The sequence below is a fragment of the Heptranchias perlo genome, chromosome 9 (genome assembly GCF_035084215.1).
Source record: "Heptranchias perlo isolate sHepPer1 chromosome 9, sHepPer1.hap1, whole genome shotgun sequence".
Taxonomy (NCBI): Eukaryota; Metazoa; Chordata; class Chondrichthyes; order Hexanchiformes; family Hexanchidae; genus Heptranchias; species Heptranchias perlo.
In genome coordinates this window covers 37,029,589-37,040,970 of record NC_090333.1, presented here as the reverse complement: position 1 = coordinate 37,040,970, position 11,382 = coordinate 37,029,589, and the positions used below count along the sequence as shown (strand labels likewise).

The 11,382-nt window shown below is 41.8% G+C and overlaps 1 protein-coding gene across 2 annotated transcripts in view; it reads right to left on the bottom strand.

The window, feature by feature from the left end:
• Positions 1-6,504: 6,504 nt before the first annotated feature.
• Positions 6,505-11,382, bottom strand: part of orc1 (origin recognition complex, subunit 1) — a 42,127-nt gene continuing 37,249 nt past the window's right edge. For both annotated transcript variants that reach the window (XM_067990203.1, XM_067990204.1), the window contains exons 13-16: positions 11,142-11,261; positions 8,979-9,148; positions 8,002-8,089; positions 6,505-6,879 (exon numbers count right to left, since the gene is read on the bottom strand). In XM_067990203.1, coding sequence (XP_067846304.1) covers positions 6,685-6,879; positions 8,002-8,089; positions 8,979-9,148; positions 11,142-11,261 — 573 coding nt within the window. In that variant the 3' untranslated portion in view covers positions 6,505-6,684. The remainder of the gene's footprint in view (positions 6,880-8,001; positions 8,090-8,978; positions 9,149-11,141; positions 11,262-11,382) is intronic.

The window sequence follows — 11,382 nt, the reverse complement described above, 5'->3', positions numbered from 1 at the left end:
TCTAAGATTGTTTCACAGTCAATTCATTTCTAGGTTGGAAAGCTTATATTACTCCAGCCTTATTTGTAACTCAGACCTTGAATCAGCTGAATTGCTCTTCTCTTCACTACCTCTAACATTTGAATATCTCCTTTATGTCTCAGTGACCAGAAATGAACGCAGCACTCGACCAGAGCACTGTACAGCTTGATCACAACCTCCACCATCTTGTATTTAACATTTTATTGGCTTTGTTGATTGTTGCTCTGTATTGGTTGGATGTGTTTAGCGTTGAGTCTAAAGCTCCTAGGTCAATTTCAATTTCGTCCTTAGTTATTGCAGCAGCATTCATGGAGTATGTGTGTTGCTTATTTTTCTCTCCCATGTGCAGTGCCTTGCACTTGTCCATATTAAATTTCATCTGCTCATATATTTATTTTATGCAGCACCCTGTGATTTTTGAGGTGTTTCCTCAAAATCCCTTACACCGCCCTATTTAGTGCCACCTGCAAATTTGACCACTTTGCTTTGCACTTCTGAGTCCAGGACATTTGTATAAATGAGATACAATTGTGGAAAAACAGCAGAGATATCAAAGAGACATATGTTCTTCACATGTATTGGGACAGCTTGGATCAGTTCTTGCAAGAACCAACTCTGAAAACATGACTCAATCTCTACAAAATTGTCTACCGTAACATGTACTTTTGAAATACAGCTTTCATGCTTTTATTTTTATTTCCTTTAGACTGAAAGGGCAGGCATGTTATTTAATGTCAGAAATGTAGCAATGTTGCGCTTAAAGCAGTTGGTAGGAACAACATTAAATTAGTTCCGGATGCCACCCTCATGCTGAGGAAGTGTCTTGTTTCTGGTAGACACCTCCCTAAAAGTCTCCCTCCACCCAAAGACTCTTGCTGGAGTTGTCTAACAACCAGCCACAAACTAACCTGGGGGATGGGGGGTGAAAGAGAAAGCAGAGCCTCCATAGGGTCAAATGGCTATCAAAGGGTCAAAGTGACTACCAAAGTGGGCAAGGAAACCTCCTGCTGATTACCACCTACCACCCTCCCTCAGCTGATGTATCAGTCTTCCTCTATGTTGAGCACCAGTTGGAGGAAGGACTGAGGGTAGCAAGGGCACAGAATGTACTCTGGGTGGGGGACTTCAATGTCCATCACCAAGAGTGGCTCGGTAGCACCACGACTGACCGAGCTGGCCGCAGTCCTGAAGGACATAGCTGCCAGACTGGGCCTGCGGCAGGTGGTGAGGGAAAAACCTACTTGACCTCGTCCCCACCCAATATGGCAGTTGGAAGGCCTGAAGCACTTTCTGGTTTGGGCCTCACTAACATTTTCTCAGTGAGCTACGGGTGCCCAACAGGCAACCTGTTGCAACTCATCACTTTCTATCTACCTACTTGATCTCGTCCTCACCAATCTACCTGTTGCAGATGCATCTGTCCATGACAGTATTGGTAGGAGTGACCACCGCACAGTCCTTGTGGAGACGAAGTCCCATCTTCGCACTAAGGACACCATCCAACGTATTGTGTGGCACTACCATCGTGCTAAATGGGATAGATTCAGAACCGATCTAGCAGCTCAAAATTGGGCATCCATGAAGCGCTGTGGGCCATCAGCAGCAGCAGATTTGTATTCCAGCACAATCTATAACCTCATGGTCCGGCATATTCCTCACTCTACCATTACCAACAAGCCAGGGGATCAACCCTGGTACAATGAGGAGTGTAGAAGAGCATGCCTGGAGCAGCACCAGGCGTACCTAAAAATGAGGTGCCAACCTGGTGAAGCTACAACACAAGATTAAATGCATGCTAAACAGCGGATGCAAAATGCTGTAGACAGAGCTAAGCAATTCCACAACCAACGGATCAGATCAAAGCTCTGCAGTCCTGCCACATCCAGTCGTGAATGGTGGTGGACAGTTAAACAACTAACGGGAGGAGGAGGCTCTGTAAACATCCCCATCCTCAACAATGGCAGAGTCCAGCACGTGAGTGCAAAAGACAAGGCTGAAGCTTTTGCAACCATCTTCAGCCAAAAGTGTTGAGTATGTGATCCATCTCAGCCTCCTCCCGATATCCCCACCATCACAGAAGCCAGTCTTCAGCCAATTCGATTCACTCCACGTGATATCAAGAAACGGCTGAGTGCACTGGATACAGCAAAGGCTATGGGCCCCGACAACATCCCAGCTGTAGTGCTGACGACTTGCGCTCCAGAATTAGCCGCGCCTCTAGCCAAGCTGTTCCAGTACAGCTACAATTCTGGCATCTATCCGACAATATGGAAAATTGCCCAGGTATGTCCTGTCCACAAAAAGCAGGACAAATCCAATTCGGCCAATTACCGCCCCATCAGTCTACTCTCAATCATCAGCAAAGTGATGGAAGGTGTCGTCGACAGTGCTATCAAGCGGCACTTACTCACCAATAACCTGCTCACCGATGCTCAGTTTGGGTTCCGCCAGGACCACTCGGCTCCAGACCTCATTACAGCCTTGGTCCAAACATGGACAAAAGAGCTGAATTCCAGAGGTGAGGTGAGAGTAACTGCTCTTGACATCAAGGCAGCATTTGACCAAGTGTGGCACCAAGGGGCCCTAGTAAAATTGAAGTCAATGGGAATCAAGGGGAAAACTCTCCAGTGGCTGGAGTCATACCTAGCACAAAGGAAGATGGTAGTGGCTGTTGGAGGCCAATCATCTCAGCCCCAGGACATTGCTGCAGGAGTTCCTCAGGGCAGTGTCCTAGGCCCAACCATCTTCAGCTGCTTCATCAATGACCTTCCCTCCATTATAAGGTCAGAAATGGGGATGTTCGCTGATGATTGCACAGTGTTCAGTTCCATTCACAACCCCTCAGATAATGAAGCAATCCGTGCCCGCATGCAACAAGATCTGGACAACATCCAGGCTTGGGCTGATAAGTGGCAAGTAACATTTGCACCAGAAAAGTGCTAGGCAGTGACCATCTCCAACAAAAGAGAATCTAACCACCTCCCCATGACATTCAACGGCATTACCATCGCCGAATCCCCCACCATCAACATCCTGGGGGGCACCATTGACCTAAACCTTAACTGGATGAGCCACATAAATACTGTGGCTACAAGAGCAGGTCAGAAGCTGGGTATTCTGCGGTGAGTGACTCACCTCCTGATTCCCCATCTACAAGGCACAAGTCAGGAGTGTGATGGAATACTCTCCACTTGCCTGGATGAGTGCAGCTCCAACAACACTCAAGAAGCTCGACATCATCCAGGACAAAGCAGCCCGCTTGGTTGGCACCCCATCCACCACCCTAAACATTCACTCCCTCCACCACCGGCGCACAATGGCTGCAGTGTGTACCATCCACAGGATGCACTGCAGCAACTCGCCAAGGCTGCTTTGACAGCACCTCCCAAACCCACGACCTCTACCACCTAGAAAGGACAAGGGCAGCAGGCACATGGAAACAACACCACCTGCACGTTCCCCTCCAAGTCACACACCATCCCGACTTGGAAATATATCGCCATTCCTTCATCGTCGCTGGGTCAAAATCCTGGAACTCCCTACCTAACAGCACTGTGGGAGAACCTTCACCACACGGACTGCAGCGGTTCAAGGCGGCGGCTCACTACCACCTTCTCAAGGGCAATAAATGCTGGCCTTGCCAGCGACGCCCACATCCCATGAACGAATAAAAAAATAACACGCCTGGCAATGGAATTCAGAATGGTCAACCCACTGTGACGGTCTTGGTAATCTTATAAATGATGCAAGCAAGTTTGCAGGGTGCTGTTAATGATTGAACAGCCCATTTAAGAAGAATACACACTATCATATCCTCAGTATGCCCAAAGTACTTTACAGCTAATGAAGTACTTTTGATGTGCAGTCACTGTTGATATGCATGCAAATATGACAGCCAATTTGCACACACCAATGTCCCACAAACAGCAAAGAGATAAATAACAAGTTAATTTGTTTTGGTGGTGTTGGCCAGAATGCTGGGAGAACCCCTTGCTCTTCTTTGAATAGTGCCAGGAGATATTTTACCTTCATCTGAACAGGCAGATGGTCCTCAGTTGAACATCTCATTTAAAAGTCAGCAGCTCTGACAGTGCATCAGTACTGCACTGAAGTATTGGCCTAGATTATGTTTTCAAGTCATTGACTCAAGAGGTAAGAATACTACCACTGGACCAAGGCTGACATTTCTAGTGCACTAATGAAAGGATACATGCGTCACTGGGACCAGAATTCTTCTCACTCAGCTCCAGATTACCCTGCAAGCCAAAACCCCAATGGGTAGGTGGTCCTTAGATGGACAAGTGGCAAGTAGTTTATTAGAACTTTGTACTGGTAAGCTGCACAACTTTAGTTGGTTAAATCCCAGCAATATATCTCTGCATAAGCCTCAGCTCTACTAACCTGCACCTAAGCTCTCAGGACTTAGTTGTGTCCCTCTATGGGAAGAAAATGTGAATTCTATATCAGCAAATAAAAATTCTGTGTATAGATTTTTCAGTTGATGGTTTAGTGACTCAAACACAGTATTCTTTCCATTGGGTCGGATCCCTGGCTGCTAAAAAAAACAATTGCTGGAGTATATTTCAGTAATTACCGGCTCAGACACGATGGGCCGAATGGCCTCCATCTATGATTCTACTACCAATCCTCCGATACCTTCCTTAATTTGAGAGTCTGGACAATGAATATCAAGTTATTTAACTCGGGAAGGAGTCACAGTTGAGCCCAATCCTGTTTGCATAGATGTGACAGCCACATATGTACAGGAGTCATTGGATAGCAATCAGGAATGGGAACTCAGACTGCTTTCTAACCATCCTAACTAATTTTATCACGCCAACTACTACAACCATTAAGATCAGCTAAATTGTACTTGGAATCTTCTGTGTATTGCTTAATGCTGTACCAGTTGGTGTCTTTACCCACTAGCCCATCAGAACAGATCCAACAAGGGCACTAAAAAGCAAACAGGAGCAAGAACCCTGGCTGATTTCTTTCCCCCCTTACATTACCCTGGACAAAAAAAATGATGTGACCCAGTCCCAGATGTGATTAGCACAAATTAGGGATTGAACCTGGAATCCGACTTGCTTTATAGCTCAGAAACACACCATGCAGTGTATTTACCCACTGAGCCATTTTTCTGTCACGCCATTATTTTATTCATTTTGAACCTAGGACCCACGTGTGTGGATAAAAGCCACTTTTTCAGCCAGCCAATCAGGTAGAACATTAAATACTTGATTTTTTCTTGTCATTGTATTCACCATGTTAAACTTATATAAGTGATTTGGATCAACATTTAGAAGTCCAGAGTGGCCAAAAAAAAACTATATATGAGTAATTTGAGACCTGACATATGATAAGTATAACAGACTTGGGTGGAACAGGTGACTTTGGACCGATGGTTTCCAAAGCATTCCACCACTGGGGTTTCCTCGCCTCATGTCTGGGTCTGTTATAGACTAATTGATAAGAGATTCATTGCTATGATTAGTCAACAACTTACGTTATCATTGTATCATGCGATTACCATGGTGGTAAAAGGCAAACTAGATGGACCTTGGTTTTTTTATGTCTAGCAATTCCCATGTATATAATCTCTGGCAAGACTAGGAAACTTAAATCACCATTTGCAAGCTGAATAGGGGGGGTGCAGACATCTTGTACGCGAGTCAATGTGTTGGATGGTACTGGAACTCACTCACTTGCTGTTGCCACTGTCCTGTCTATTCTGACTATTTAATGCTGCTCCCCCATGAGGTTGCTGGTCTTCCATTCCCCATTTGTCTGTAGTTTGCAGAATTGCCAGTGCACATTGAAATCAAGTTTTCCACTGATTGGGGTATCATGGTGACTAAGGGAGTAGCTTGTATGCGAGTCAGATTTTTTTTTGGCTGAAAAGTTGGGAGCTATTTTATATATAGATTGGCTTCTTTCAATATGTACAGCGACTGATGAACTTTTCCTAAATACAGGCACATTGTGAAACATAATAAAGTTTTTCTCTTTCAACTTTACACTTATTGCACTGACTTACTGCAATTGATAAAACCCCATTGCTTCCCACCCAAAGAAACACTTGGGTTAGGAGACACTGGCTATGGTTTGAAAAATTAGGCTTATATATGCGTAAGCTTTCTCTCCTCCTGTTTCATGTGCCAGTTAAAATTAAATAGCTAAACTCTAGTCAATGTTGAATGAAAGTTTGCATTTTTAATTCCTGAATCTCAGCATAATCAAGTAAACAAAAAAGTGCACACTTAGCACATCTCAGGAAGGAAATCAATTAGTCAGTCACCCCAGGCTGGTTTCACGCAGCACCCAGCAGTTAGCTCAGGAACAGGTTATGTGTCTACTTGGTTGTGAAAAAATAAAAAAAAGTGTGAAATAAAGAAAAAATTAGTTTGCAGACAAAAATGCAATTATAATATTATGTTCCATTTAAAAATGCTATTATGTTCCATTTAAAAATTCCACACCTTGTAAAGCAGATTTTAGAATTCTTTATTATACAAAGTGCATAAAATAGCTTTGTCCCAAAAAGTTTTCATAGAAAAATCTAAAGTTGTTACAAACATTAATATTGGGTAAGAATTACAGGGTTAAAGCAGCAACACACATTTCAGCACACTACATTTCATATTGCGTTTCACTCATGAATTACTCTTCTTTTAAAGCATACAAGACATCATCTTGGCTAACATTCAATCGTACTCGCAAGTGAAGATCATTTTTACTAGGTTCGACAAGTAGTAGACGACAAGCCCCAAGTCTTGTGCAGACTGACATAGTTTCAGACATTGTTGGAGGCTGTAGACCTTCCATCCTGCATAGTCCAATATGCTGCTGGTAGACCTGCAAAATGGTAATGGCAACAATTTAGTATCCTGAACTTACAACAAAATATTCTGTGTTAAATGTTGGTAATATTAACCACACTATACAAGTTGTACCATTATTAGGATCCTGCAACATACACAGGACGTACAACAGGGTAGGAATATGCTACTGGGATGAAACACAATTATGAGGTTTGAATGTAGAATTATGTAATCATTAAAATTCTAGTTCAGACCACCAAAATACTCTCCACTTTATTTTTATACAAAACATGGAAAGCAGTTTAAGTTTCTGCCTGTATTGCAGAGAGTATTTTGACTTTGCACTCCCAACTGTGCTGTATTTTTTGGAGTTATTAACTTGTTCATATCGTTCCTTTCTGCCAATTTCCTCCTATAGTCAAAAGGGCCAGCAAACTCCTGGTACTAATTACAAGATTATAATTCAATGGAAAGTTTTCACCCATTCCATTTACAGAATTATTATAAAAGTGCTTAAAATAACTCAATTTGAACTAAAATTAGGAACATGTTTTCCACGGAAAATCCAACATTGTTAAAAACGTTAATATTGTATAGAATAATAGGATTAAAACAGCAACGCACATTTCAGCACACAGTACATTTCCTACTATGTTACATTCTAAGCAGTGTGTGCAAGGTTCACTCCATGTTGATGATAGAGTCTCCCACTGAATTGACAGACGAATCTTTGTTATGCTGATGCGAAGGAAGCCCAATCTGGACCCACCTATATGGCCACACATTATGTTACACACACTCCACGTTACACAAACTGGATGAACAGCTGAGATGTTATTGCTGCGAGTTTGAGAACTCATTTGTTATTAAGTATTGGGAAATTATACTGACCGTATATTCTGTTACTGAATAGATAATTCACTCACTTATGTTAACAAAAGAAGTTTAATGAGTCTTTCAAAAAACTCTCACAAAGGATTTCTAGCGATTGGTAAGGATTAAAGTGGCCTATTTACATTAATAGGTTTCTGGCACCTTTGTATACATGCGCAAAAACATAGGTAACTTTTTCTCCTTCCCAATTCATTAAGAATGCTTCTTTTAAAAAAAACACACATTTCTGGGCAAGTATTTGCAGAAACTGCTAAGTAACCACCTGCTGAAACGTTGCTTCTTCTAGTCCAAGCCTTTGGAATTGAGCAAGCACTGATCGCAGAAATATTTGTTCCTGGACAGATGCATTCCTGTGACGCAGAAAAGTGTACAATATTTAGTAACAGAAATTGCAATTTTATTCTCTTCAATTAAAGTTTTCAAATTGTAACTTATCGGATAACTGGATAAGAGTGTCAGATGGGTCATGATAGCAGTCCATACAGGTGGAGGGCAAGGGCTGCTACATTTTGTCATTTCTATCCATCTTCCTCTGGACTATTTTGGCTTTCAAATGTTAGCTCATTCTCAAGCAACTCCCCATACTTTCAAGGTGCCAATCCTAGCCATAAGATCTTGGTAAGCTTTCAGTAACAGGCCTGGGATAACAAACAGCAGGCCCTGTCTGGTAATTATTTTTAAGCTACTGGCACAGGTCCTATACCTGCACAAAATCTCTCTCCAGTCTTCAAAGCAAATGAGCATCACATTAGATCTCATCTTTAAATTTAAAATAGTTAGCAATTAAACAAATTAGTAGTAAACCACACGCACACTCTTATGTATTGTGACTGGATTTAAAGGGACAACCTTCAAACCAAACACATGTGGTGGTGGTGGGGTGGGGGGAAGAAAGAGAAAACATTTGTAATGGTGTTGGGGTAATTGTGTAACTTTTTGTAGAATTGAAAGGTGCAGGGGAGGGCGACAGGCCAACCATAAACACATTGCATGTACTTTACCCCCATCCCCACCGACAACCCAAAATGAGAGAAGTAGGAGATGACCGAGAAATGCAAAAGAGGAAATAAGACAAGCACCAACACAAATTCAACTGAGACAGGCAAGAGAAACGCTCCTCTGGACTCGATGTGGGCAGCACCCTAGGAATGCTGCTAGTTAAAATATACAGAATTTGAACTTTTCTACAGTGGGCAGTCTGATAATCAAATAAAGTCAACAAAGCATTTAATTTTTCACCTTATAGCAGTAATGTATGGCGAGGAAAACATTTCATCAAGAGCCTGAATCACGTGAGGCATTCCTACAAGGCTGGATGCACCTCTTTCACCTGCTGAGTATTCACATATTTCAGCAGCTCTCCTGCAAATGTCCAGAGCACGTCTTGCATCACCAGACAGAGCTGCCACCTGCATGGTACAAAATAGTAGTCTGGTATTTATGTATTTATAAACAAGTGGTTAATGTCCCATTGCATTGCTAACAGATGAAAAAAATGCTCTTTTCTTCCTGTAACTGTATCTTCTAGTCTCTTGCTTTAAATTCTTTCTGCCCCCCTTCCCCCCCCACTCCTCCCATAGCTCTCAAACACTCTTGTTATTTATCGATCAGTTTTTCTGCAACTCTTTTGTACTCCACTCCCTCTTTGTGAGGCTTCTTCCACATGTCTCCACCTCTCTATGCCTCCACTCCTTTCCCAGTTTTCGCTTTTTTAGTGTTTGCCACTCAATATGCCTCAGTCGGTCAATAATTATTCCACATTGACAGTCCCCTTGTAGAGAAATTCATAATTACAGTTGATCACAGTTAACAAAGTTATATTTTTGTTGTGTTGATTAGATAATATTTATTCCAAATAAACAGTCCCACAGATAATGAATTACTCTATGTTTACCATGCGTCACAATTAGAGAATGAATTATTCTATATTTATAGTTCCACTAAGTGAGGTTCAGACTGCAGCGAGGTGTGCCTGAGGCTCCGGGCCATACTGGCCAATCACACTGTGGTGGGTGAGTAGCAGGCGGAGATCTCTCTCCCACAAAGATAACATTTCTAAGTCAAGCTGTGTAGCAGACGGGTGCTGTTTCCCTTGAACAGAACACACTAGGCTGCACAGGCAGGAGGTGGCTGAGGAACAGGCTGGGTTCTCTCTCCAGTTATGGGTGACCTTGCTGGACCCCAGCACTGGGTTAACTTCAGGCAAGTGAGCTGCTTTCTTGCTTGGGTGGCAGATAGGAGTATGAGCGAAGTTGGATATTAGATCAGCTTTCAATTGGATGGATAGTGGGGTCTCGGGCGACTCCAAATGACGAGGCTGGGGAGGGAAGTGAAAGAGAGAGACAGAAAGAGGAAGAAAGGAGTGAAAGAGAAAATAGGACATTTAAATTTGGGATACAGGTTGAGGTCTGATCTGGTGGGATGTGAGGTCAGTGTCACAAGCAGAAAGGGTGCATGGCAGTAGTTGTGAATCATAGCCAGTGGGCCACTGCATGTTTAATATGGGGACCCAAATTTAAAACTGAGATTGATCCATTTCAGTTTGTTCATTTATAAATATTAATTAAATGTAGTCATTATGTAAGGATATAATCTACTGTTAATTTTAATGGCGGTCAAGACGCAGGGAAGCATCAGTGGTTGTGTGCACACTGAAAATTGTTTTGGTAAAATGAGTTTGATTCAGTCACAGTGATGTCTGATCAGAAATGATAATGCAGATATGCTTCTGGGATTTTAACAACCTTGCAAAAAATCTGATTTGCACAAACACTTTCCCTGCCAATTTATTTTAACATTTAATTTTAAGTGTGAAATTAATCTGGTTAAATTTTGTATACACTGCCTATTCTTACATCAAGAATGCTAAATCAGTAAATAGAATTCCCTCCTTGGAGCAGAAAAAGGCTTTATCCACCTTTGTATCTCAGTGGCAGTTATTTTAAGTGCCCAGTTCAGAAGACCCTTTCTTTGGTCCACACTGCTTCTATAGTAGTCAACATAAAAATATTAATGCCAAAACAATTAGGCAAAAACAGTAAAATATGGACATAATTTTGCTTGATTCCTGACTCAATCAAAAAATGTCAAGCTAAAGAAAGTGGAGTAGACTACAAGTTAAGTGTATGAACTCAACAGTATCAATCCAGTATTTTTAATAAGAGTGAAATTGTCACAAACTAGGTCAACATTGAGAAATTAAGTTATTAAATCAGATTTATGTAGAGGAGCTAGAGAATTCAGTATAAACTAAATCAGGAATAAATTGTGATTTATTAGCCAATGTTCCTTCTCTCCTGCTACTCTCTGTCACCGATCAATCTGCAAAGTTTAAAAAACAAATCAATTTCAGATTGCTTCAATTCATCAATTTTCAGCTTTATTCAACTGGACATCACTCACCTTTCTGGCCACTAGCTGAATAGCATCATCCTCGAAAGCTTTTAACCGGTTGAGTCTAGAAGTAATGATTTGCTGCAACTGTTTGTAGGTGTAGGGCTGAAAGGACATTCTTGTCAGTCCCTATATTGAAAAAAGTTAACATATCTAGTTATATCTACTGATCTTCTGATTTTCACACCAAAAAATATAGAATAAAATGGTTTAGTGCCAACAATTAAGCAACACAGGAGTAGCTGGAGCT